This window comes from Alternaria arbusti (genome assembly GCF_024043155.1).
Source record: "Alternaria arbusti strain BMP 1465 chromosome Unknown scaffold_11, whole genome shotgun sequence".
In the NCBI taxonomy this organism is placed as follows: Eukaryota; Fungi; Ascomycota; class Dothideomycetes; order Pleosporales; family Pleosporaceae; genus Alternaria; species Alternaria arbusti.
This window is the reverse complement of record NW_026249951.1, coordinates 647,346-673,771: the sequence shown is the minus strand read 5'-3', so window position 1 is coordinate 673,771 and position 26,426 is coordinate 647,346. Positions and strand designations below refer to the sequence as shown.

The following is a 26,426-nucleotide window of genomic DNA, read 5'->3' as shown; positions in this document are numbered from 1 at the left end:
GGTGGATGGATGTCAGCGGTTGATACAAGACACTTGGGGGTACTTATCTGATCTACACCGTTTACCCAAAGCTGCTGAAAAGTGGCATGAGAGGCTACCTGTGTCGCGAAGGCAGCAACGCCGGTCAAGATGATTGCACTCTTCATGATAAATGCTCTGCCGATGATCGGTGGATGAAGTGAACGCAAGTGTTGGACTGTTCTGGGATGGTATCGACTTGAATACCTACCTATCGTCTCTTTATACTTGCCTCTTTATCCCCTAAGAAGTATACAAAATGCTCGCTTACAGGCGGAGTGTAGCCCATGGTATCGATCTAGGCGACTACACCCCAAGAGGCAACAGCCTAGAGTATGGCATCGTCGTGTGACTTGCGATTATATGAAAGCAAAGCTTGTCAGTGCCGTAACCCGGGTTCAGTTTTCCACGTGTAACGTCCTGCAGGTGGTGTGTAAATTAATCAGTGCGCCAAAGGCAGCCATTCAGTGTTGACTACACCGAAACTGGGCTCTAGATTCGTTTGACAGGTATGCTTTTGGGGGTGTCGTGCAGGCTTGCTTGCATATAATGCGTGTGCTACGAGCCACCGGATAAACCTCCCGTCGGTTCGATTGGGCGCAAGTCTTATGAACGTATGGTAGCCTCTTCTTCGCATCTCTGCGGTTTGGGATCGAGAATCTCAACACTCGTAACGCGTATGTACTGATTGGCAGTGGTAACCATGCTGTTCCTGTGGATTGCAGCCCCAACACCTTCGGCAACTGAACGTTCGATTTTCACATTGAATTCGCGAGACCGTGATCTAGGGCGATCGGGCGAGACATCCAGGTCTTAGGGCGACGAGTTATCGAAAGCAATCTGTTTAGATGAAATTCGAGAAGCGACGCGTGCCGCGTTTGCGCATTTCCCAGATCCGGTTCTTCGGGTAGAAAGCTTGTTTTTCTCCTCTTCCCAATATGGTGTCGGAGGTGGTAGAAGGCTTAAGTCCAGATGAAGTGACCGCCTGAGAAGTGCGTGCTCGAGTTGCAGTAGGTAGAGTGATGAGTCGGCACCTGGCTGGCTGCTGCCGATGTGGGGACCGCTAGCACGTTTGGGGCAGGGGCCCCGGGGGCGCGCACGAAGCACACAAACCTCCGTCATTCCTTCATCGACGCACATCTTTGGTCGACCATGGTGTATTTCTTTATACAGATTTCGATACGGGTGCCTTTATTCCTAGTCATTATCGTCGATTGATCGTCTTTCGACGTAGCAAAGTGCCCTCTTTCGCATCTGTTGCCATACCCGTGAGTACATTTTTCTTCATTCACGTACGTCGATGCCGTGCTCTATTCAAGCCTCAATCTCTTATATGTGTTGGGTTGTGGTCTCTCCGATCTCTTTGTTGCTACATCATCCACCCCATGTATGCCCACGTGAGTATATCAGCAACCTTTGTCTCTCTTCTCAAGCCATCCTCTCGTCATGATCATAGCCTCGTCATCCTTCAGTCTTCACCATGTCTCTCTTCGTCAAACCTCTCGCTTCCCACAGGCCACACACGCACAGCCCGCCTTCACCCAGCAAAATAGCAAACGCCCACACTCACCTTCACCTCGCCTCCCCATCGGTCCAGCCATCTCCCTCCACCGCCTATTTTATACAGAGTATAGCACGAACTCTCTCTCGCTATATAGTCCTAGATCTTCTACGTCCCTCCATCGACTCGGGATGGAAGACCTGATGATCGGCCGGAAACGTGCAGCATAGCAAAGGAGTGGGTAAGACCACCGCCAACGCTGGGTCGCTCCCAGCTATGTTGGAAGCCGCGGGTTCGAGTCGTGATAAAACCACTTCTACACTCCCCAAGGTGGCGTCCTGGCATGGCATCTTCGGAGCATGCCAGGATGCCGACTTGGGGAGTGTAGCGGAGTTTTCACCAGACACTTAATACCTCAAGGGTGTCTGTTCTTTTTTGCTCTTGCCTATGTCATTTTATGCCTTCTTCCACTTGTAATAGCGGAGAAAACATCTGTGCTAAGATAGGAACACAATGCCAATTAGGTGCTCCGTGCATTAGGCTTAACGTAGGTATGTTGTCTACGTATCCTATGAGCTAAGCATATGTAGCAATCTACTTATCACTTCATAATATATACTAGAAGATAAGTCAACAACAGCGTTCTGTTATTGGATAGTTATAGATATAGCACATAGTTATTAATTGCAGATAAACAAATAAACGAAATCAAGACAATAGAAGGAGAACAGTAGGTTGTCTTGAACATGTTCGGTCATTGATCATGTAGATGAATTCTTAATCTTCAGTAGCATGATGGTATGCTACTTATACATCTGCTTGGTGTTCTGAAGTCATCAAATTCGTGAAGATACCGCACCCCAAGTCTATACATCACACCTTCTTAGTCCCTCTTGAGAGGTGTGAAGGTCTCGGCTATGCCCTCGTTTGTAATGATCATCATCTGAAGGCCATCACCAACCTCAATGTGCCTCTCCACGGCGCTCGTGAAGGCGTCCCGTACCAGGTCCTCGACGTGATCCCGCGGTAGCGGTTGTGCTTGCTTCGACTTGAGTTCGTGGCCTGTTCCGCTGCCTGGCTCGTACATGTTCTTGAAGTTGACCTGGTTGTCCAAGAAAGGCATAATGAGAGATGCCGCAGCACCAGCCGCCCTGCACTGCTCCCTCTCGTAGCTGCCGACCGGGTCGTAGGAGTACAGCGCGCCCTTGCCCTCCTCGTCCAAACCAGCCAGGATGGCGTGTACGTAGTAGGGGAAGAAGCGCTTGTTGTAGAGAATGTGGCTGAGTCGTTGTGCGCAGGCGGAGACGGTCATGGGCTTTCCGTGCTGGTACTTGTACATCTTGACGATGGTGTCGAGACGCTCCTTCAGCGCATCACCGTCGGCGGCGAAGCCGACCACTGACAGCACTATCCTGGCACCCTTGTTCTCTGGTCCCTCGCCGCCGATCTTGAAGAGCTTGGGTGCGTATCGTGTGTTGATGTTGTAGCCGGAAGTCGAGCGTGTGTCGCCTGCGAGGATGGCGAAGTCGGCGCCGGAGATGCCCAGTGTTGAGCCACCGTTGTCCGTGTAGCTGCATTGTGTTAGCGGTGCGTATGTTCAGCATGGCGAGCCAGCGTACGGGTAGAAGCCATGTTGCCGCTCGCCTGACGGAACAGTTGTGGGGGTCTGCTTGAACGAATAGCCTGGGCCGCCTTGCGGAGGTGCACCGGTGTAGAGGGCAGCCATCGTCGAGTTTTGGAGAGGCGGATTCGGGCGGAGTTGCAGAGGTACAGTCGGTATCGGAAGGGGGGTGGGCTGTTGCGACGCTTCTGTTTGTTGGTGCTGGAGCTCTGGAGTTACGCAGCTCGAATGCCTGGAGCTTCCGCGCGCTAGTGTCTTGGCGCCCATGTAGTGAGAGCATGCATTTACCGTCTGTGGCGGGCATGCACAGCAAGCGTCTGGATCAAATGTCTTGGGGTGTACTTCATTTTGGTTGTGCGAACGCCGCATTCACAGTATTACTACAAGTCTTCTCAGTCTGTGCTATCTTCTCCCCTCACCTTCTCTCTCTCGACCTTGATCGTCTCCTCTTCGGCGACCTTGACCTGCGCTCTACTTTGCTCTTTGTGCCCTGATCGTCCTTTCCTCTATGTTCCAATTCCTTGCGCTTTCCCGTAGCAGAGCTTGACGCCGCGCCCGTTCCACTCGACGCGCCAGTCTTGGACGCGGACACAAACTCGAGAGCTTCTCTTGGTGCCTTGGATTTCTCTTGTTCTTTGGTCTTTGCGATGCGCTTCTGTGAAGCCCTCAATTCCTCGACATAGGCCCACTCCGGGAAGACTGCCGGTATCGCGACATCTTGTGGCAGTGTAGATGCATATGCGTCCTCTTCGCTAATTCCCGCAAAGCCCATCAGCTTCCGCATGTGTCCCGGATCGCGTAGCACGGACGAGCCTTCCAGGCGCTGGTTAAAATGCTGGCCCTTCTTCTTGAGCTCTAGAAATTGCGCAAACTTCTTCGTCGCTTTCTGTGGTGGTGATCCCGGCGGAGAAGGCGGTATATCGAAGTTCGGTACGGTAGGTAGAGTAAGGTTCTGAATCAGGGCACGTGTAGCTGTGTGTGGTGAGCCTGGCGCGGCTTCGTTCGCGTTGGCATCATCCTCTGGAGGCGGCGATACTGTCGGACCTTGCGCAGGGCCGCTGACCGGACCCGACGATGTAGGCGGCTGTTCGAGAGGCGCGGGAGCGGAGAGAGGCGCTGGGGTAGGCGCGACAGCTGCAGGAATGTTGGTCAACTCTATATTAGTAGCGATCCGAGCCCTCTGCACAGATTTGCGGGTCTCACCTCTGGCTTGGTCGCGGGCACGACGTCCTCGTCGTCACTGTCTGGGTAGTCGATTCCGAGCATTGTGAGTGCGCGATGCTGGTGGACGATGCTCTCGGATTGACCTCAATATGCGGAGCTTGGGCCAGCTCCATGTCTTGGCGGGCGAGCTGCGCAACCACCGACTGCCTGACGAGCGTCGTGACAACAACAACCTCACCTCTGAGCCCACTGCGACATAGCACTCTCTCCGAATCCCGAATAACACCGTCTCTGCAGTTCCGCATTCCAGTCGCCTCTTCCACCATGAACCACCTGCCGCAAGCTTGGGGTCGTGTATGTCTTCCGCCCGCCTCCAACAGCAACAGTACTAATGCATCGTAGCCCAGAGACGATGTATACGGCGCCTACGACCCTTCGCACTTCTCCGCTGCCGGCCCCAACCAGCACACCCAGAGCCCGATCGTCACGGGTACCTCAGTACTTGCGGCCAAGTTCAAGGACGGCGTAGTCATCGCCGCCGACAACCTGGGTATGGCACACTACTAGAGGCAATGAGGGTCTGGCTGACCATACATGTAGCTTCATACGGCTCCCTCGCTCGCTTCACCGACGTCAAGCGCCTACGAAAGTTCAATGACGAGGTCGTCGTGGGTTTCGGCGGCGATGTTTCCGACATGCAGTACCTGGACCGCCTACTCAACTCGCTCGACATCCGCGAGAACTACTCCTCCTCCGAAAACTCGCTGAACGCCAAGAACCTCCACACCTACCTCGCCAAAGTCATGTACAATCGCCGCTCAAAGTTCGATCCATTGTGGAACCACCTGCTCATCGTGGGCATGGACGGAGACAAGAAGCCCTTCCTCGCAAGCGCAGACCTTCTCGGTACCACCTTTTCATCACCATCGCTGGCCACTGGCTTCGGTGCACATCTCGCTCAGCCAATCCTAAGGACAATATTGCCAGATGAGGCCGCCGTGGAGAACGTCACAAGGGAGCAGGCGGTAGAGAAGATCAAGGAGTGCATGAAGGTTCTCTTCTACAGGGATGCCAGGAGTATGGACAAGTACTCGATTGCCGTCATTACCAAGGACGGCGTCGATCTCGATGAGAACGTGAAGCTGGAGAACCAGAGCTGGGCATTTGCCGACAGGATCAGGGGTTACGGCACCCAGGTTGTGTAGAGGGGAATTGATGTGCAAGACCGAACATAACGATCAAAAGCGCCAGCTCACTGAGTAGCTGAGGCTTGAATGATAGACATGAATGAATGTACCAATACCGGTATGACTTTGTCCCAGGTCTTCTGCTACTAGTATACTGCATGTCCGCGCACTATTACTAGACTCGGCCATCAAGACTCCATGCACATCGGCACTCAAGAGAGCCAACAAGGTTAGAGCTTCGTAAGCTAGAGCGGGGAAGCTCCGCCCAAGAACAACAAACCTGACGATCAGCACTATGAATTCTACGACTGGTTGTTCCTTATTTACATACTTATAAACGCCTTCGTCGGATCTCATTTACCGCTCCATCTCACAGATTCCCACGCATTTGCGCGATGGCCTCTTCACAAACCAAGAGAATAGTATTTACAGGTGGTTCTGGAGTCGCAGGACGCCATGTAATTGAAAAGCTGCTTACCTTCGGCCACGAGATACTCAACGTGGATGCAACGCCTCTGGACAACCCCAATGTACACACTCTAAAGGCCGATCTCACAGATGGGGCGCAAGCCTTCAACAGTCTGTCTTGCCACTTCAAGATTAGTGAACCCTTTATGGAGCCAGTCAAGACGCCAGATGCAGTCGTACATTTCGCTGGTACGTATCATTTTCCATCTCACCTCTAGACATCCTGCAAATAAGCAGGGAATCAGGAAACATCACTTGACTCCAGCAACAAACTCTCAACAAGACTAACCCGACCCACCTATCAGGCATCCCCCAACCCATGCGCCTCCCCGACAACGAAACTTACCGCATCAACACCCTAAGCTCCTACAATGTCATCGAGGCAGCATGCAAACTCGGCATCAAGAAGATCATCCTCGCATCCAGCATAACCACCTACGGGATCACCTACGCCGAAGGCAACGTCTCCTACCCGCACTTTCCCCTCACAGAAACCAGTCCCACAAGCCCCATGGACGTCTACGCCACCAGTAAACTCTGCATGGAAACCACGGCCGCCTCCTTCGCCCGCCGCTTTCCCAGCATAGACATCTACTGCCTGCGCATCTCCGCAGTTATAGAACCTGAAAACCACGCCAAGAAGTTCTCGGCGTATTTGACTCGGCCTCGGGATTTCAAGGCGCATGCGTGGAGTTATACCGATGCGCGCGATTTGGGGAACATGGTGCAGTGTTGTTTGAAGACGGATGGATTGGGGTTCCAGATTTTTAATGCGGTTAATGATGAGATTACGGTGCCGGAGGAAGAAGGGAGCAGTGAAGAATGGCTGAGGAAGGCTTGTCCTGAGACGGAAGTGTTGGGCGGGTTGAGGGGGAGGGAGAGTCCGGTTTGTAATGCGAAGATGAAGGAGTTGTTGGGGTTTAGGGAGGAGTTTGCGTGGCGGAAGGTTTTGGGTAGAAAAGTATAAGCTTATGCCAGAAGAGAGATTCGACGCCAACGCTATTGGCTAAAGTAGAGCATGGAAGATGACAAGAGGGTTGTGTGTTTAGAGGTGGATCTGTTATGGATTCCAGAGGTATCCCCCGTGACAGTCGATGTTGTTAGCACAATGTGAGTTCTAGCAAAGACATCGAGAAAACGACACCAACGGCAGTGCCAAAATCCATATCGATGGTTTGTCCATGCTGGACTACTGAAGAAAGAGGTGAAACTCTTGTTGAACGTCATGATTAGCGGTCCACTGTGGTGAGGGACGACTGCGCCGGGCAGGACGGAGGAAGTAGGCACAAGGCAAACGTCAACCCATGCAGATCCAGTCTATCTTTACCATGTCAGAAGCGTCCGGCTCAGTCTCAAACTTCTGGTGCCATTGAAGAGCACAGAGCCTTCTCAACCTCGGACTGCTTGCGCGGCGTTCTTACGCATCTGCGATATTACGCAATATCAGGCTGAAGCCGTCGAGTCGGCAACGTGGCATCATAGCTAGGCAGGTAAGACCGTTCCAACCCGACGTCGTCGTAGCGAAGGCACCATACGGTCTGACCTTAGTACCTCGGTCCTGAGACGACCGCGGGAGGTCGTGGTGTCGGCAAGATCGACGTGCGCTGAACTTTGAAACGCCCGCACCCTGGATTAGGCCCTCAGTGAACTTGGTCTGTGCGCATACGCCTTAGGGGCGCAGCAGACATGCGCTTCGCATATCAAAAGGGTCACAAGGCTCAGACTTCGCGACTAGGCTTTTGCTGTGCCGCGAAAAAGCAATTCCACAGTATGTTGCGCCCCATACCGGCGGTCGGCCTTGCAAGTGCGCTCATCCAAACTATCGACTTCTCCATCAACGCTTTACGCAAAGACCATCCCATCTTCCAGCCTAGCTCACCTTCGACAACACCGCTCGTGGAAAATGCAGCCTTCCTACAAGATATCATACACAATCTCTATCGCCTGACCGACCTAATTGACAACTCTGAGCTCAAAGAGCTGTACGACGAAAAATCAGCAAAGAGCGCAAAAGCAGCCAAGAAACTTAGCGAGGCAGCGCTGCAATTGCTGAAGCATGCTGAGCTAGTCAAGGAATTGACAGCTTCATTCATCGACGCGCTAATCGCGGCGCAAGAGAAGGGAAAGTTTGGTGACCCGCGATGGCCCACTGCGCGCGAAGCATTATTGAACGGGGTGTGGAAGAAGGCCAATGTGACAGGTACAAAGAAGAAGTACCGTGCCCTTCGTCGCGATATTGAGACGAGTTTACTGCTCGCTATGCGCCAGTATCTGGATCAATCCATTGAGACTGGTCTCGCTCTGTTCAGCGGCGACGAAGGCGTACACACGAAGCATTGGGAAAAGTGGCAGAACCAAACTCTCGATATGATCCACAGCAATGATTGGAAAAGCAGCAAGAAGAAGGATGTAGAGGAGTTTTCCAAACAGGTTGATGCGCTCATCCAGGCGGAGAAGGAAGCATACTTCCGCGCTACCATCTTCGAGAGGCTGTGGTTCGAGGAGATGGACGAAAGGATGAATAGCATCGATAGTTCCGTCGATTTAGGGTTTGAGTGGGTGATGGGAGACGGCTCGAGACAGGTTGGCGGTTTGCTGGAGTGGTTTACTAATACAAGGGGCGAAGAAATATATTGGCTCACCGGTGCGTCTTCATCTCTTACTATTCCGTCTTTCGATCACTGAATGTCTTCTTACAACGGCTCCAGGTAAACCGGGCTCAGGGAAAACCACTCTGATGAAATATCTCTTCCGCAATCCACTTTTGTTCCCACATCTCGAGGCGTGGTCTGGTCAGAAACCCGGCATCACGTCTGGGTTCTTTCTTTGGAACAATGGGACAGAGCTGCAGAAGAGTTCGATTGGTCTACTGCGAGCCATCATCTACGAAAGCTTACAGGACATGATATTTGGACCCCTGGAAGAAGACGGGGTCATTGTGCAGAACCTGTTCTCCGATCGCTGGAATGCATTCCAATCCTACGCTGGCGGCCTACACGAGTTCACTTTTCCGGAACTGAAAGCAGCGTTTGAGAGCTTGGTCGGCGATGCTAACAAGAAGTTTCTCTTCATGATCGATGGGCTGGATGAGACGGATGACTATCCGAAGGAGTTGATGGACCTCGTGTTCAGCACTTCGCGAAGAGACAACGTCAAGTTCCTGCTTTCAGCCCGGAGCTCACCAGTCTTCTATTCAGCGTTTGAGAATAAGCCTAGGATGGTACTGGAGGAATACACGAGAGATGATATACAAACTTACCTGATCAGAACGTTCGGCGAGGAACCAAAGTTGCATTCGCTAAGAGGGAAGATGGACGGCCAAGAGGAAGAACACATCGTCGGGATGCTCGCTGAAAAGAGCTCAGGAGTGTTCCTGTGGCTGAAACTCGCCACCACATTTCTCTTCGAAAGTCTAGAGCCCGACTCTGATTTTCTCGTCCTGAAAGATCGCGCAGAGGGGCTTCCCTATCTCCTGGACGATCTGCTCGCCCACATGCTCAGCAAAATGGCTCCAGAGGATGTCGAAGCAGTTGGAAAACTGCACGCCCTCCTCTCACATCAAGACATATGCCCGGCCATCCTTCCTTTCTCCTTTGCCTTCACAGCCGAGACGTCAGCAACACTAGCCGCAGATGTACGGCCCTTGACAGCAGTCGAGATAAGTAAGAGAGTCGAAGACATGCAGACCCTCACCCAACAGCGGTGTAAAGGAATGTTAACCATCTTCGACACCACACCACCCGATCAACACGCCAGTACCGAGAGTCTGAGGATAAGCTACGCCCACCGCGCGATAAGAGACTACTTCTTTGCATATCCCGGTCTACTCGAAACGAGCTTGAACAACGCATCTGAACAAACCGACTGGAACGCACCCCAACAATGGGCGAACGCTCATCTCTGGGTCCTCAAAACCCTGTCCTCTTCCATGCCCAAACGCACCAGCAGCAACAGCAACACCAACAGCTCCCGCGCTCCCCCACTCCAAGTCTGGACCCCACTATCCAGTGCCCTAGAAAGCAGCCTCGAAGTGCACACAGCCACAAACAAGTTCCCACTAACCTACATCCACGCCGCCTTGACAACCGGCGTCTTCCTTGCCCTAAGAAGCGAAACCGGCCATGATCTGCCCCAATATCCCTCGTCTACCGCATCAAGCTCCACCTCGACATCGACCTCTACTACCTCCTCTGCCTCAGCATCCACCACTCCAACAACCCTGACGACACCCCTCGACCTGGCCGTCCTCCTCAACCTAACCGCCTACATCGCACTCAAAGCCAAGGCCACAGACCGCCGAGAAGTCCGACACGCGCTCGATTACAGTCGCGGAATGAGAAAACGGATGGGTGCTGGCGGGGAGCAGATGTGGTTGTTTGGCGAGGGGAGGGAGAGATTGAGGAAGGAGTTTGAGAGGGGGAGACAAGAAGGGGAGGCGCTGTTGGAGTATTATGCCAAGGCAGTGAGGTTTGGAGTCAGTAAGCCGGAGGTTGAGGTGCCGGAGTGGGTGTGAGGAACGCGTGGTTGGGGTGAACCAATGTAGAGTCTTCACGGTTGGCAGGGCTCATGCGTAGTGTTCAACAAAGACGGAAAAGCATTCGTTACAATGATAACAAGTAATTTGATAATAGCAGGAAATTAAGCTCTTCTACTACAGGAATATAGGATGGCGGGTATCTCGGGGTAGAGAGAGTGTCCGTGTATGTAATGTTTCCTCCCTCTCTCTCTGGCTCTCTTCAGCTGCAAGCGTTTTCAACTCGGACAAGACGCAATTCAAGAAAGCACAACGAAAAAAAAAACACTAATGTAGCAGAAGCTCGGATGCTCGAAGAGAATATGCTGGGAAGCAGATCAAGGAAACCATGTACAAGGCGTGATGATGACAGATGGACGAAAAGGAACAGACGTTAGTCGAGTATGCAGGTTAGCTCTTAGCACCAGATTGTGTGCTCTCGTGCGATGCCACCGGTTCATCTCCGTTCTCCTGCCTCATCTTGTCCACTTCCCCGTCATCGGCTCTAGCGGGATGGCCATCGCCCCTCCACCCCTCGTGGTTATTACTCGGGCGGTATTCCTTGGCATGGAATTTCAATGCATCCACTCTGGCCTCGGCCTCCCGTTGAACCTGGTGTCTGAGATGCTTGGGCGCCATTTGACCTTCACTCTCTAGACGATCCAGTTCCTCTTCGTCGCTACTACTCATACTGCTGCTTCTGCTGATCTGAGTGTAGACCACAGCTTGGCCCTCCCTCTTCTTGCGCTCGCGCTGTTCGGACTTCATGGCTTCCATCTTCTCGGCGTCGCCTTGGCAGTCGAGGGTGCGGATGTGTAGGCCAGGCAGGTTCTGGGACATGAATTCTTTGAGCTGAGGGAGGAGTTTGGCGTTGGGGCGGTATGTGCCAGAGTCGTTGTCAATGACGAGTTCGTAGTAGGCTGGGTCTTTGTTTGGGCTTTCCTTGGGGGGTCCGCCGTCGATGTCGCCTGGCGGGTGGGATGTGTTGTTCCCGCCTTCATCCGGAGGCTTGCGGTCCTTGTGCTTTAGTCTTCTGATGAAGAACTCACCCGAAAATGCTACGTAAGCTGCTACATCGCTGTGCATGGTATGCTTGCTCAGCATGTCGATGCCGAATTCTTTGCCAGTCTCTGTAAATCGGAAGAGCGCATCGAGGGTCAAGACGTAGGTGAAGATTCTCCCACCCTGATCGTAGTGGACTAGTTCGAGGAACTTTTGCGTGAACTCCTTGCAAGGCGCAGGCAGAACCTTGAACTCTGTGGCGTGATCGAAGTTGTATACGCGCGCATGCTGGTGGTGCAGTGCCTTGGATAAGACGAATCCTCGCACGCCCTTAGCGGTGAACATGCTCTTAACGAAAGGCTTGAACTCGACGTAGCGGTGGTACATGGCTTCGGGAACCGGACCGCGCATCTGCATCTGATTCGACTGGAAGTTGTACTTCTCGGGCTTCTGCTTGCCGTTCCTGCGCGACACCCGGCCATCGTTGTTGGGCTCTTTCTGGCCGAGCAAGCGTCCCAAGAGCGGCGAGTAGTGCCGTATCCAGAATTGCGGTCCAATCGTATACGCGCGCCCCCCGTTTTCATCCTCGGTCCTGCCTAGCACCTGCACGCTCACGTTCAGCGTGCCGTTCATGTGATGCGCCTTGCCGAAACACACAGCCATGGCACGCAGCGCATAGGCCCGCTTGCTCACCATGCGCTTCTTGATCGGGTATGTCTGGTCGTGTATGCCTCCCCAGTTCTCGTTGATGGAGGGGACGGTAACGTGTACGTTGCCGAGGCGGTCGTCGTGGTCTGCCGGGTCTTCGTCGTATATGCGGCACTTGAGGTTGAAGCCGGACGAGGGCACATTGGCGACTACCCACTCGCAGTCCCACACGGGATCGGTGCTCTGGCGGATTGTCGGGGTCCGCAGCGTCAACGGCGGGTCTTCTTTGTGTCGCGTGGGCAGGCCGGTGTACAGTTGCGCCATGATGAAGGGATCGGCGCTGAGCGTGTTGATGTCGGCGAGCGGGAGGTTGTTGGCGCGGTGGAGGGTGAACTTGACGGTATAGCCGGGCGGCGCGCGCGGTATGGGCGTGTCGTCGAAGCCTCCTTCCGGGCCCTTCTTCTTGCTGCCGGACGTATCCGTCTTCTGCGGCTTTGGGGGCTCGCTCTCAGCGCCGTCCATCCCGCCCTCCTTCTCCGGCACGACCGGCGCATGCCCGTTCTGCGCGGCTTCAGGCCTCGGTTCCTTCTCCTCTGCCATGGCCGCGATGCGCGACGGTGGCTCTGTCTGTAAGACGTCGGGTCGTGCGGGCTCTGCCGGCTGTTGTCGCGTCTCGGCGCAACGGAACTGTGGCGCGCGGCAGAGGCCAGCTAGCAGTGGATGTCAAATGTATATCGTCGCAGGAGCAGCGCAGTCTGCAGGCGCATGGCGTGGGCGGGCGTCAGCAGAATATGCAAGGCTGGGAAAAGAAGCGCCGAACGCGCAATCGAAGGCGGGCGCAGCGCAGGATGAGTGTTGATCGCCAGTGGGAGGCTTGACCCTGCAAAAAACAAGCCTTGCTAAGCATCAGCCTAAAGCCTGACGACGTTGAACACCAACCGCCCGCGCGACCAATCCAGCACCCACTCTCCAGCCGCCCTTTGCGTTGATTCGCCCCTGTCAGCTGCCGGCTCCACACACTTTCTTCTCGGCCGTCCTGGATGGGAAAGGGACTTGCATGTGACGTCCCAAAAGAGTCAAACCACGACAAACGGGCTGACGTCACGGCGGGTGGGACCGGCTCGACAAGCCCTCGAGGTGTGGCTGGTGGCTGTGAAACGACCGGGCCAAGAGTTTAATGCAATTGTGTTGATCTATTCAACTACAGGTTTCTAAGAGTGAAGAGTCGTCATGCCTTTGCCAGCACATCAGGCCAAAAAGCAAAGTGCCGTGTCTATCACTTCTCCCATTCATCACTCGTCTATTACAATGTATATGCCAAAAGACAAACGCCGCGCTCGCTGCAAGATGCTGGTGCTAACATGCCGCTGGAAAAGGGTATCATACAAAACATGCATCAAGACGCCCAAGAAGACATCGCATCGAGTCGAAATAAAGTCCCCGGTCTTGGGACTCGTTCAAGCAGCAGCCATGGTGATCTGCTTGCCCTTCATCGACTTCCACTCTACGAACACCGCGCCGACAATCGACATGGCACCGCAAGCAACCGACACGTAGAATGTCTGGGTAAGAGTCAGATTGTAGGCCGTTAGTACGCCGCCGAGGTACTCGGGGTCGATGGCGTTCTTTAGCTCGGTTGCGCCAGTACGGAGGACGATGCTCGCATCGAGATCGGGCACGATGCTGGCGAGGTTCTTGATGAGCTGGTTGGTGAAGACGTTCTGGCCGACCGAGATGAAGAGAGCACCGCCGAGCGTCTGGGTGAACATCATGATCGCGGTACCAATGGGGATGTCGTCGGCCGGCAAGACTGTTTGAACAGCTACAAGGGTCTGCTGCATACCGAAACCGACACCAGCACCGAAGATGAACTGGTAGCCGATCCACTGCGGCGAGCCGCTGTTGACTTCCAGCGTTGACAAAAGTCCGGCACCAATTGCCATCAGGATGGACGACGTGAGCATGAATGGAGTGTAGTAGCCCAGAGCTGTGACGGCACCACCGGCAAGCATCGAGATGATGACAAGTCCCAGAATGGCGGGGAGGTTCATGATACCGGATTTGGTTGCAGACGCGCCCTTGATCGCCTGGAACCAGATGGGAAGGTAGTAAACGATGAGGAAGAAGGACGCGCCCAACATGGCACCAAACCACGCGCTGCCCCAGACATTGCGGTTGAGGAACACACGAGGAGGGACGGTAGCATCCTCCTGCTTCCACCACTGAATAGTGATGAATCCACAGATCAGGACAAAGAAGATGACGAAGAGCGCGATGATACGTCCGCTGTTCCACTCGTACTTGCTACCACCCCACTGAAGCGCAAGCAACAAGCAGATGATAGCCGGCAAGAAACACGCGGTCCCAGGAAGATCGAACTTCTGAAGCTGCTGTTGCCATGTAGCCGTGATCTTCTTGCCACGACGCTTGACGTTGAGAAAGGGGATGATGAAGGCAGCGGTAACGGCACCAAAGGGAAGGTTGATGTAGAAGCACCATCGCCAAGTCAAATGGTCTGTGAAGGCTCCGCCCATGCTAAAGCAAATATTAGTCCATGTCGATCTTAGATCCAAACGTCTTCTCCACAACTTACAGTGGGCCAGCAACAGACGCAATACCATACATGCCTCCAATGAGTCCCATGTAAGTAGGGCGACTGCGCAGCGGTACGGTGACCGAGATGATCAAGATGGCTCCGGAGAAGATACCAGCTGCTCCGACACCAGCGACAGCGCGTCCGATGATGAGGGCAGTCGAGTTTGGCGCGACACCGCAGATAAGCGAGCCGAGTTCGAAGATGAAGAGCGCGATGAGGTATACCCATTTGATGGAGTAGTAGGTGTAGAACTTTCCGTAGATGAGTTGCGTCGCGCATGTAGTCAGTAGATACGACGATCCATACCAGCCTACATCGTTGAGCGCTTTGAACTGATCTGTAATGCGAGGAATAGCTGTTGCGATGATTGTGTTATCCTAAACAGAGGCGTTAGCGCGTACTCACGTGCAGATCTCATGGGTTGGTTTGACAGGTGTAGCCGCTGTCGATCAATGGCGTACCAAAGCCGTGGAACCAGGGATTACAGAAGTAAGCAACTTACCAACGCCATGCAGAAGACACTTAGACAAAGTGCCACGGTAATCGCAGTGAGCCTCCATTTTGTGGGGTACTCAAAATTGTCGTCGTCGTCTGATGTTGGTTCGGCTGTTGAGTTGGGTCGCGAAGTCTTCTCTTCAACGATGGGGTGGGCAGCATCCACAGCTACACCAGCAGCAGGAGCAACGGTTTCGACAGCACCCTTCTTCTCGTCGATAACGGTAGCTTGGACGCTGGGCGCAGCGGTTTTCTCAGAATCCGTCATGCTGGACGGGCGGAGCTGGTTTGCGCTCATGGGCAAGGCACAGAGTGAGCGTGTCGTGTATATGCGATGGTAGAAGAGAGTGGTCGTAATGCAAGTCCGGGAGTCGCCAAGGAAGCAAACAACAATCGCCTAACTCGTCGATGTGCGAGGAGTAAGTAAACACAAGCAGCGGAAGACTCGTTGGTAGATAGGCAGGCAAGAACCACCACGGGGGCGGAAAGCACAGCCTCTATATACTACCTGACTCTGCAGGCCCCAGAAAGGAGGTAAGTAACGAGAGCGGAGTTAGGGCTGAAGGAATCAAGGGAACCGACATTTTCCTTGCCAAATGGAAGGCAGACAATCTTTCGTCCCCCATTCCGTGCTGCGAAGGCGCTAGAATTAGCTGCCGGACAAAGCTTGGTACCAGTGGGTCTCGGGGGGTCCATTCTCCCTCGCATACATCGTATCTGGCATCTGTGCACCGAGATGACTCTCTGCTTCCATCGCAGCATGCCACCACATTTCGTCCGCGTCAAACACCCTCACGGAGTCATCCGCCTTCTCACTGGCCGCCTGAACCCCCAACATCGCGCCCCCAGACGCCCATTCCTTCACACCGGTGGCTCGATGACTTTGCAATTTGCACCTGTCACTGCATCGCAGGGGCCGTCGGGAACCGAAGACCTGGATTCGAGTCTAGAAACATGGTCACGAAGCTTCGCGCCGTTGCAGCGATCTTGCGGCTTAGCTAGTGTCCGTTTGCATCAAGCTTTTATTTGGATGCCGGAGTCCGCGCGCGCCGACTTATTTTCGATGCAGTTCATGCGATGATGTTCTGACATGAACGAGCATGTTTCTCACATGTGTTGCGATTATGGCGCAGTGCATCATTCCCTTTGTGCGCACTCACGCAGCTCATCTCAGCCCCATCCCACATCGACTGCAAGCGCGCTCTACCTAGGTATCTGCACAGCGGTGACCGCTCTCAGCTTTCGTCCGCAACCCTCATTACCACACTTGCAACAGGATGCAGCTGCCTAGAATTCCGTCCACCCCTACCGGTTAAATTTCACCGTGGTGGATCTAGTCCAAAAAGTGCTAACCCGTCCCGTCCACCGCCAAGCTCGTGTGACTCGCATTCGAGAAAAGCTTGGCGACAGATCGGGGGTTCGGGGTGGAAGAGTTGGCGCTCTCTTGTCGCTTACGAGAATGCGACGGGAGGAGATGACGCATCCTCACTGCGGGTTGTAGACTTGTGTCATGGTGGCTGGCTTGGTAGGACGGTAGGATGATTTAGGCTATTGCTACTACGTTGTTTGTTTTTGCACACAGAGCGCACGTAGGTTTCGCGAGTGTATCCTCTTGAGAGTTCCTATCAGCCACGTATAGTGTTGGCTTACCATTTCCTACACGGTCATTGGATCTTGCTATCAGCCTTCATGTTCAGTCGTGGTTACCATACACGACATCTGCATGCACTTTGAACGCGGCTAAGCACTTGATCGTTTGGCAGGCACGTCACACCACACATGTCATGCTGCGGGCGTAACGTTCGAGTCATATCGCACGGGGAAGCAGAGAAAGGACCGATTGACGTGTTGAAGTCGCCATGTAATTCTCTAGCCTGGTCTATGTTGGATGCCTGATGGTGTTCTAAGCTTACTCCGCGGCGACGGCAGGTAATGTGAATTCGTTCAGGCCCAGCGTTCCTGATTTCGCCCGTGGACGATTCTACTTGACATTTTCCTGGATCCAGTTCCATATTCTCTCGACATAATCCTTGTCCAGCGGCTCGACATTCCTCAGCGCCTGTACAGACTCGCTCGTCTTTTTCGTTGAGAACTGTGGTCGCGCGGTCTTCTCTGTCAGTTCGCGGCCGTACGATTCCTTCCAAAGCCCCAACAGCTTCAGCGCAGAATGATCCGAGTCACCAGCCTGTTCTAGACGCTCTACCCATTCTTTGGGCGAAACGATCTCAAACTGATCTTCCTTCTGAAGCCACTGCAACATCTGAGTCCAGCTTGGTTCGTGGTGCGGGTTCAATACATGGAACACTGGCATTTCCCCATGTTCCTTGCGAGGACTGGCAGCTTCAAGGAACGCTTTCGCCGCAACGTCGACTGGCAGCCAATCTAGAGGCTCATCACCGAGTTCAGGTAAACACTTGATGAGTCTCGCGGTACTCAACATCATGGGCCATGCCTCCTTTGTGTTCCATACCCCTGATGTGGAATCCCCAGCGAGTTGTCCAACACGGACTACTGCTATACATCCGCGAAGATTCGTCCGATTATGCGCTTCAAGGCAGATGTGCTCTGCGACCCACTTCGAACGCGAATAACCCAATGGAGATGCTGATGAGGGCTCAGATGACACCACCTCGGGTAGCTGACCAGACGCGTCGAGGGTGCCGTTCATAATGGCTGCAGTAGAAGAGCAGTACGTAAAACGCGGAGGTTGTGATCGCTGTGACTTGAGGGCAAGATCGAGCAGGTTTCGCACACCAGCGATGTTATCTTTCTCAAAACTGCGCAACTTCAGGCGGAAGTTGACAGTCCAGGCGACGTGGATGATCGAAGTCGCGTTCTCGGCGAGGTACTCGTATACGTCTTCACCCAGTCCCAGACGTTCTTCGCTCAGCTGAGACGGCATGACTTTGATTTTACCATCCGCGGCTCCTGGGGTCAACAAGCTAACCAGTCCGCGCTGCTCCAATGCTTTACTGACACGTTCTCTTGCTGCATGCTCATCTGCTCCTCTGACAAGACAGTAAACAGCCTCAACATCCGATCTTTTCTGCAACAGGTCTAGAAGGTGTGCTCCCAACGCGCCGGTCGCTCCCGTTAGTACCACCACTTCGTCAACTCCCCTCTTCGCAACGGAGCCATTGGTAGCGGTACGCAGTGTTGAAGCCGTGAACGAGCCATACTGCTTCACCAGGTCTAACATCAGCTTCTCTTCGTCCTCACCACCGGAGTCGCTCTGTCCATGCCTCTTCCGTAAGACATAGTCTGTCAATCGTCGCACGGTACCGCAGTTCTCAACGACGCTCATCGGGAGCTGACCTTCAAAATTGGGAATCAAGCGTCTCAAACGTGTCCTCAACTGCATGCATGCGATTGAGTCGACACCGTAGGAAAAGAGATCTATGTCTTTGTTCAATTCCGCCGTCTGACCCGTCATACTCTGAATGAGGCCGATTAGATGCTGGGGCACATCGTCGTCGCTTACTTCAAGTGACGAGTCGGAATCTTGTGAGCCATAGGCGCTGTTAATAGCGTCTTCAAACCGGGCCTCTGCCGCTCTCCGGATAATGGTTCCTTTACTGCTCTTCTCGAGTGGCTGATCTTGGTGGGGTAGCGGAACGAGCATGTCAAACGATATCCTTGCATGGTCCTGGCTTTCGCTGTTCAGCTTCTCGACTTGTGTTCTAATGGCGCCTAGGAGCTCTTGGTCTGACATGTTACTTGACTGTTTTGATCGCAGGAGAAGAGCACCTGGGAAGGGTCTGTTATTGCCAAATATCAGCACATCGTCGAGATAAGGAGAAGTCGCGATAGCGTCTTCCAGGGGCGCCGGATCGAATTTCTTTCCGGTTATCAGTGTGAGTTGCGAATCTGCTCGCGAATGGTACAACCATGCGTCCTTAATGGTCGGATGTGCTGCGAACAAGTCGGCAGTTGCAAAAGATCCGTCCGGTCGGTTTTGTTTGGCCTGTTCCAAGTCAGCCGGTCGTCTTGTCGTATAAGATCCTGCAAGGTACCATATGTGGCCATCCGGGCTTGATAATAAGCTCGGCTAGGTCCCCTTCGCGCTTCTCGAACTCTACCAATTTCGGTGGGTTGTAGTTCCGCAGATATTGCCAATCGTCGTCGGCGGCAAAATCGCGATATGAAGACAGAATGAAGCCACACTCTGCACTCCCAAATCGGGAGATGAGATTAACACGGCTCTTTACTAATCGGTCGCCCACTTCTGCTGGCAATGCAGCGCCTCCAACGCCCACAATATCCATGTCTTGGAGCAGCTGCAGACCCTTCTCGTCGGCCTCCATCATTTGTAGTACATAGGGTACGGATGAGAAGTATTTGACTTTGGGTAAACCTTCCGTCGCCGCGTACGTCTTGGCCACATCCAGGCATTCGCAGATGTTGCGTGCTGTGATTGGTACATCTTTGCCCGGGAAGAGCCAGATCATAGCATTGCTCGTCCAGCACCGGAAGAGATCCGCGATGCCGCCATGATAAAGGGGCGTTGTAGTGAAGGATGCTAGGGCAGGAATCTTGGGGAGATGCGGAAGCACGCCAATAGCCGCACGATGAGATTGCGGGATCGGTTTTGGCAGGCCTGACGAGGTTCCAGACGTGTGGTGTAAGTACGCAATGGATCCTTCATCTACGTGAAGAGGTTCGACGCTACTCTCTGGTGGGGTCTGGATCACATCGAGAACGTCTTCTGCACCGCTCAGTGGTAACAGCGTCACTTGTAGCCCCAGCGTACCTTGTTCCTTTGCCAGCGTCTCGGTCTGCTGGGCCCGTTCAGCATGGGCAACATCGTAGAAGAAGTCAGTAACCTCGCACGCTGTGCAGAGATGCAGGATGGCTGCTGGCTGGCATTGTGGTGCTATCAGAAGGACGGAGTACCCTAGTCTGATCAGACCCAGCCAAGTGAAGAGGAATTCCGGAGAGCTGTGGCACAACAAGGCTACAGTCGCTAGCTTGCGAGATGTGCCAAGGCAAGTTGTGAGGCGCGAGGCGAAGACGTTGGTGCCCTGGTCAACGTCTGCAAACGAGAGGACGCGGTAGTCCCATTCTCGCTGGTTGGGTCGTGGTATAGGAAAGCCAACAGCTGGGAGTAATGGATGATGCTGGGATTGCTGACTGAGGAACTCGCTAATGTTTCGGTAGGACTTCGGATTGGTGTTCAGGGCTGCCGCTTGGCCGAGCGTGCAGACGAAGTAGTTGTTCTGCATTTTGGGGCGCATAACGAAATGCCCAGGTAAACAGGACTATCTGGTCCAATAGCCTGTGCGACTGGATTTTGAATGCGTCAGCTTCAAGTGGCGTGTGCAATGTTTGCGGCCACAGTGACAGCGACCTTGCAAGCGCCATTAGTCGTGACATCATCTTGGCTGCAAAGGCAGTAGCGACCCTGCAGCTGCTCCTTGGGCAAGCTACTGCATGTACAACACACATGCGACTATATCTGATGGAAAGATGAGGCTGCACACAAACCCTCACGATGGCAGCAGGTGTTTGATTTCCTGTAAGCTCTGGGACGATAGGTCAGCTGCTGCGCGCACGAACCATGCGTTCAACCAGGTCATGCCCAACCGAATGCAGCCTTCCAAAGCGAGCCGACACTCGATCGCATCGGATGCAGTGAGTACGGTCCCGCGAGGGGGTCATGATGGCAGACGGCGTCACGAGACGGCTAAAAGAGGCTCAAGAATGTTCTGCGTGCGACAACGGCTGGAGAGCGTCGCACACCCGCGTAATCGGCTTACGACAGGTGTTACCGTGTACTGGCAACGCCACAGTGACTATCGTGTTTCTGGGGTAGCGAATGCGGGCAACGTCGACGCCTCAATGCTCGGCCCAGTGACTAGTGTCTATCGACGTGTCACGGATGTTGAGTTGTTGCAATACTGTACGGCGAGTGTTCACTGCTGGCGACGTCCAGACGGCGTACCGTGCCTCATATGTAGAATGCGGCACCATGTATGGCATGTCTGACAAGCTTGGAGCATTGGACGCATCCAGCGCCTCTCCGCCCTCCGCCCAACGGGCTTATATCCGACGCGGCGCAACCAAGACAATGTTTTGGGACAGAGGTGGGGAAAAGGTGCAGCTAGCAGCGCGGCGGTGTGTGGCAATGCGAATAGCTTCACGAGGAACATGGTGCGTCTTTTAAGGCAGATTTGGCAAGGGCCGTGATTGGTGGTGCCGACTGCCCACATGCATTGGGCCGGTGGATACGTCGTTCGTCTGTGCGGCCCGAGGAAGTGAGCATATGCGGGCCACCCAGCAAGGCAATACGCTAGATAGTCGCAGCCGGAAGTCAGGATCCGGCATTCTCGAGCGACGGCAGCCGTGTTTGCTGTGGCTATGCCGCATGTTTCTGCTGCTCGAGAGCCGCCAGGCCTGCTGCGACATGCGATGGCATCTGAAACTGTGCGACGTCGAGGGTGCGGTGAGGATGGTGCAAGGCGGCCGTTGTTTTTGGGCGACTGCTGGTGAGGAGTGGAGCTCGGCCCGCCAGACGATGCTTGACCGTCTCTGAGCAGCCCCGTGCGCGTCAGGCGATGGGGTTTGCACAGCGAAGGCGATGCACAGGCGCGTTGACCAGCGACCATGTTCCTTTGTCGTGAGCCAAGCAGGTCAACACATCGGCGCGGGGCGGTATGTCGCGCAGCCAACCACGGCGGGCATGGCTGGGGGCTCTATCCGAGGCGTGACGGGTTTGGCGTCAGTCGTCGCCTGAAACACACACGGCGACGCTGACGATGGCCGCTCGCGAGGCTGCTGCTGCGTGCCCGGCGCGCGCAACAGCGTCCGGATGTTCGGCCTTGCCCCAACGGCGCTGCAAATGAGCAATTTGCTAGCGGGCGGCTTTCGCATCAGTCGCCCAGGTAGCTTTTGATCGCGTCTGAGCGTATCTCGAGGTGCAATTGCCCTAGCTGCTAGAGGCAAGCACGGCCGGCTAGCGCTGTTTGCCCAGCCCGTGCGCGGCAGCATATATTCCTGCCCTCCCCAGCAACACCCGCCTCTTCTATCCGTTCACCCAAATCAGCATTAAATCACGCTGTAAGTCCCACCTGTGCTGCGCCCGAAGCCCCCCTCCATATATTGCGCCCATTGCCCCCTTCACTGCTCCTCCCAAGCCCCAACCCGCGCCCGCTCCACCGCTGCCGATCTCCCGCTGACTCTGTACCGCACAGGCATTGATATTCTCTGCCCCATCCACAACAATGCTCTACTCTTCCATCATCGTCGCCGCCTCGGCTTTCGCCGGCCTCGCCTCTGCGCAAAACTCCACTGGCAGCTACAACACCCCCATCCCGTGCTGCAGCGTCGACGCCGGCTCGGTGCCCCAGGACGACAAGCAGGCGTGGTGCAACGCCAACCAGAACACTTGCGTCGACGCCTGCGGTGGCCAGGCCTCAGTCGCCAGCCAGGGCAACAACTGCGATTCTGTTGGTATACCCACGGCCACGTGCAATCCTTCCGCTAACACATGCATAGCAAACGCTTGAGTTCGACTGCAAGTGCAGGAATGACACTGATATCAGCTCTGCGCTCGGGAACTACGAGCAGTCCGTCGACGGCCAGATGTGCCGTTACTGGTACGACCAGTGTGTCACCGCCAGCGGCTCCGACGCTGCTGCCCGGTTCGAGTGCGAGCAGGCCCGTGACGCCGAGTGTGGTACCTTGAAGTTCGACGCCGCCGCCACATCTTCGGGCGCCTCTTCCTCCGGCAGCCCCTCCGCCACCAACAGCGGCTCTTCTCCAGACAACACCGGCGATGCCGCCGCCAGCGGAGCCTCCTCTACCCCCACCGAGGGTGCTGCCGTCCGCAACGCCATGTACGGCGCACCTGTCCTTGCCGGTGGTCTTTTCGCCCTCTTCGGCTTCGCCTTGTAAGCTGGCAATACTCTATATGGATTGCGGGCCGGTCCCAGTTGGACGGTAATGAGGATGGATTCGCGTCACGGATACTCGCATGGCGATACCACATATCGGGAGTTACGGCATAACGTACCCAGCGCTTTGACGTTGGTGTCACATTGCTTGCACTGCTATCTATTTGCTCACGGCGGCTGAGGAGAGATGACGGGAGTTTAGGAGGATACTTAATGCGATGTTATGAAAGGACACACGACTTGTAATACCCAATACTACCAATACCGCCATTGCGCTGTCTAGTTCTGTTTTAGTGATGCTTTCCCACTTGCGCGCATCACATCCACCAACATGTGCCGATGCGCAGGCTTGGTGATTGTGTACATGTGGACGCGTCGCGTCTTCCCCGCATCTTCAACTGCCATGGTTTGCGCAGGGACGTGTAGTCTACCATAGTTGTCAGCTGTAGCGCTAGACCGTCGCCCTATTGGTCAATGCGTAGATCAGCCGGCTCGAAGCTCAAGAACGATAAGCGTTATGCAGTTGAACCCATGCCCACATGACGCACGTCTCCGAAATCGTTCCTAGACCCAACATCAAGTAGACTCTACCGTCGGAGCCGCTCTCTGCTCAGTACTTCACGACGCCTCACCGCCAACAGCCCGCCTATTGACTAAAGCCCAGCCTTCGGCATCGCCGTATCACAAGCTCACAGTCAGCTCCGAAGCCGAGGCCAAGCGGATACCAAGACAGCAGGTGAAAGCCGCACCCCGAGCAGACGACATTTCCCTACTGACTGCATCTAGACATCATAAATACAAGGTCGTGGCTATCTCGAGACTCCTCTTGTTCGCGGCCCGCTCACCTACATACTACGTCACTCCCCATCATCACCTACGCCAAAATTTGCGCAAGCGAGTTGCAGAACCGATCCACGCTCCATACACGACGAATCTTCAGAGAAGACGGTATACCTCGACAAAAATGGCGACTCTCAGTGCTGGACGTAAGCACAAGGTGACGATTGTTGGCTCCGGCAACTGGTATGTGGTTGCATCAGCTCCGGTGCGAGGGGAGATGGCTCCCACGCGCAAGACAAAGACAGCCGCTGAGATCAAGAGCTAACGGCCACAGGGGCACCACCATGGCCAAGCTGGTCGCCGAGAACGTCAGGGAGCATCCGTCGCTGTTCGAAGAGACCGTGCAGATGTGGGTGTTCGAGGAGGACTACACCTTCCCAAAAGAGTCGCCTCACTACAGCGGCTCCGACAAGCCCGAGAAGCTCTCGCAAATCATCAACAAAGTCCACGAGAACGTCAAATACCTCCCCAACATCAAGCTTCCGTCCAACGTCGTCGCCAACCCCGATCTCCCCGACTCTTGCAAGGACTCGACCATGCTCATCTTCGTCCTCCCACATCAGTTCATTGCACGTTCAAGCCAGCAGCTGGTCGGCAAGATTCTGCCATATGCGCGAGCTATCTGCTGTACAAAGGGTGTTGATGTCAGCGAGAAGGGCATTCGACTCATGTCCGAGACCATTGGCATGACGCTCAACATCTATTGCGGTGCCCTATCGGGAGCCAACATCGCTTCCGAGATTGCCCAAGAGAAGTACTCCGAGACGACAGTAGCGTACGACCCGCCACCAATGGACTCGCGCAACCCTACCCCCAGCGGCTCGCCGAGTGCCTCGCAGACTGATCTTACTGCTCATGTTGATCTCATCGACCCCAGTAAAAAGAAACCCAGTAAGCGTTCGGCGCATCTGACTGCTCTCCCCAACGAGTACCCCCCTCTATCGCACGAGAATGTTCGAAAACTCTTCCATCGCCCTTACTTCCACGTACACATCGTTAACGATGTCGCTGGTGTCTCACTGGGTGGAGCGCTGAAGAACATCATTGCGCTGGCTGCAGGCTTCGTGGACGGCCTGGGCTGGGGAGACAACGCAAAAGCAGCGGTCATGCGTGTCGGTATCTTGGAGATGGTCAAGTTTGGCAAGGCTTTCTTCGGAGAGAGTGCTCGTACAAGCACCTTCACTGAAGAGAGTTGTGGTGTTGCCGATGTTGTGACCTCGTGCATGGGCGGTCGCAACTTCCGCTGCGCAAAGATGGCCATCGCCCGCGGCAAGACCATTTATGAAATCGAGCAGTCTGAGCTCAACGGTCAAAAGCTCCAGGGCACCAGTACTGCCTATGAGGTCAACGAGTTCTTGAAGGCCGAGGGTATGGAGGACGAGTTCCCACTCTTCACCGCTGTCTACAATATCTTGGAGGGTAACAACAAGCCCGAGGATATTCCTCAGCTCATTGAGAAGAAGCCATGACTAGAGGAACCCAGGCTTTAGACGTCCGACACATAGCGGTGGGCTCTTGATTCGATAGACTACATCCAGACTTGAAAGCGAATACCCCTTTAGGTAGAATAGACTCCCCTTGAAATCTCGTCGGATCGTGCATCCCGACGCCAATATACCCACGTACCGTGTGCAATCGCTGCATGGCCATGCAAATGAGCTTGTTGCGTTATTTCCCAGCACACCTGCGTTTATAAGCAAACCATCGTACAACACCCGCAGCACCCAAACAGGCAGATTCTGACAGTGGGGACGAGCGTCTGTGTACAAGAATGATCATTTCTGGATATTCGCATACTTCCAAACATATAGAAACTTTATAAGCACTGCATATAGGCGATACGACATATGCACCCGGCCGCGCTGTTAATGCAACCGACTGACGCATGTACCTCCGAACAGCATCGGACTTTAGAATTGCCTTGGCAGGATCGACGTTTAGTTTGGCGCTTGAGTCCGCGGAGCAGCATCCATGCCAACTACATCATGCCGAACATGGATCACTCCCAGCTACCGATCACTGACTTTGTGGAAGACCGCCTGACTGCAGCCTACACACGCGTCAGGAATGCGAGATGGTCCACCTTACACGAGTGAGCGGTGACTCGTGTTGTGGTAACGATATGCAGGGACACCCACTGAGTGGGTAAAGCGAATGAGATCGTGTGCGGAAGGATTGATTGGTAATGCGAAAAAATGTTAGATCTTCACCCGTTTCAACCGCATCTAGGTTTGCTCATTGTGGGTGCGCTTCGCATCTCTAGCCCTGTCTAGCTTCTCGGCAAGGCACGTCAATCGTTAATCAAATCTCAAAGATGACGACATGGCCTTGCTTTAACTCCGATGCCTCCTGCCTGAGGGTTTGTCAACTTCCCGATTTTTTGGCCTGGTGTCCCCGTCATCTGTAGGACCCCATTGTTTCCCGTCTCTTCAACGGTGGAAGCTTAATATCCGCCGATTGAGCAATTCGTCTGCAAGTAAA

The 26,426-nt window shown here is 54.3% G+C and overlaps 10 protein-coding genes across 10 annotated transcripts; 5 read left to right on the top strand and 5 right to left on the bottom strand.

Annotated features, from left to right (window-relative positions):
* Nucleotides 1-2,402: 2,402 nt before the first annotated feature.
* J4E86_007858 (uncharacterized protein) lies at nucleotides 2,403-3,245 on the bottom strand (the record flags this gene model as incomplete). Its single annotated transcript, XM_051448373.1, has 2 exons — nucleotides 2,403-3,090; nucleotides 3,139-3,245. 2 exons carry the CDS (start codon nucleotides 3,243-3,245, stop codon nucleotides 2,403-2,405), a joined length of 795 nt encoding a protein of 264 aa, XP_051300640.1.
* Nucleotides 3,246-3,555: 310 nt separating this feature from the next.
* Nucleotides 3,556-4,406, bottom strand: J4E86_007857 (uncharacterized protein; the record flags this gene model as incomplete). The annotated part of the gene is made up of 2 exons (XM_051448372.1): nucleotides 3,556-4,293; nucleotides 4,344-4,406. The coding sequence occupies 2 exons, from the start codon at nucleotides 4,404-4,406 to the stop codon at nucleotides 3,556-3,558; spliced, it is 801 nt and encodes a 266-aa protein (XP_051300639.1).
* A 222-nt stretch (nucleotides 4,407-4,628) lies between these two features.
* Nucleotides 4,629-5,509, top strand: J4E86_007856 (uncharacterized protein; the record flags this gene model as incomplete). Its single annotated transcript, XM_051448371.1, has 3 exons — nucleotides 4,629-4,658; nucleotides 4,707-4,854; nucleotides 4,905-5,509. 3 exons carry the CDS (start codon nucleotides 4,629-4,631, stop codon nucleotides 5,507-5,509), a joined length of 783 nt encoding a protein of 260 aa, XP_051300638.1.
* A 377-nt stretch (nucleotides 5,510-5,886) lies between these two features.
* J4E86_007855 (putative secondary metabolism biosynthetic enzyme) lies at nucleotides 5,887-6,926 on the top strand (the record flags this gene model as incomplete). Its single annotated transcript, XM_051448370.1, has 2 exons — nucleotides 5,887-6,148; nucleotides 6,265-6,926. The coding sequence occupies 2 exons, from the start codon at nucleotides 5,887-5,889 to the stop codon at nucleotides 6,924-6,926; spliced, it is 924 nt and encodes a 307-aa protein (XP_051300637.1).
* Nucleotides 6,927-7,645: 719 nt separating this feature from the next.
* J4E86_007854 (uncharacterized protein) lies at nucleotides 7,646-10,472 on the top strand (the record flags this gene model as incomplete). Its single annotated transcript, XM_051448369.1, has 2 exons — nucleotides 7,646-8,603; nucleotides 8,668-10,472. 2 exons carry the CDS (start codon nucleotides 7,646-7,648, stop codon nucleotides 10,470-10,472), a joined length of 2,763 nt encoding a protein of 920 aa, XP_051300636.1.
* Nucleotides 10,473-10,883: 411 nt separating this feature from the next.
* Nucleotides 10,884-12,722, bottom strand: J4E86_007853 (uncharacterized protein; the record flags this gene model as incomplete). The annotated part of the gene is made up of 1 exon (XM_051448368.1): nucleotides 10,884-12,722. The coding sequence occupies one exon, from the start codon at nucleotides 12,720-12,722 to the stop codon at nucleotides 10,884-10,886; it is 1,839 nt and encodes a 612-aa protein (XP_051300635.1).
* An 857-nt stretch (nucleotides 12,723-13,579) lies between these two features.
* On the bottom strand, nucleotides 13,580-15,481 carry MFS1_2 (MFS sugar transporter; the record flags this gene model as incomplete). Its single annotated transcript, XM_051448367.1, has 3 exons — nucleotides 13,580-14,657; nucleotides 14,716-15,095; nucleotides 15,221-15,481. 3 exons carry the CDS (start codon nucleotides 15,479-15,481, stop codon nucleotides 13,580-13,582), a joined length of 1,719 nt encoding a protein of 572 aa, XP_051300634.1.
* A 1,713-nt stretch (nucleotides 15,482-17,194) lies between these two features.
* Nucleotides 17,195-20,435, bottom strand: J4E86_007851 (putative NRPS-like protein biosynthetic cluster; the record flags this gene model as incomplete). The annotated part of the gene is made up of 2 exons (XM_051448366.1): nucleotides 17,195-19,177; nucleotides 19,227-20,435. 2 exons carry the CDS (start codon nucleotides 20,433-20,435, stop codon nucleotides 17,195-17,197), a joined length of 3,192 nt encoding a protein of 1,063 aa, XP_051300633.1.
* A 1,998-nt stretch (nucleotides 20,436-22,433) lies between these two features.
* Nucleotides 22,434-23,106, top strand: J4E86_007850 (uncharacterized protein; the record flags this gene model as incomplete). The annotated part of the gene is made up of 2 exons (XM_051448365.1): nucleotides 22,434-22,658; nucleotides 22,708-23,106. The coding sequence occupies 2 exons, from the start codon at nucleotides 22,434-22,436 to the stop codon at nucleotides 23,104-23,106; spliced, it is 624 nt and encodes a 207-aa protein (XP_051300632.1).
* A 963-nt stretch (nucleotides 23,107-24,069) lies between these two features.
* On the top strand, nucleotides 24,070-25,414 carry J4E86_007849 (Glycerol-3-phosphate dehydrogenase [NAD(+)]; the record flags this gene model as incomplete). Its single annotated transcript, XM_051448364.1, has 2 exons — nucleotides 24,070-24,128; nucleotides 24,220-25,414. The coding sequence occupies 2 exons, from the start codon at nucleotides 24,070-24,072 to the stop codon at nucleotides 25,412-25,414; spliced, it is 1,254 nt and encodes a 417-aa protein (XP_051300631.1).
* Nucleotides 25,415-26,426: the final 1,012 nt, after the last annotated feature.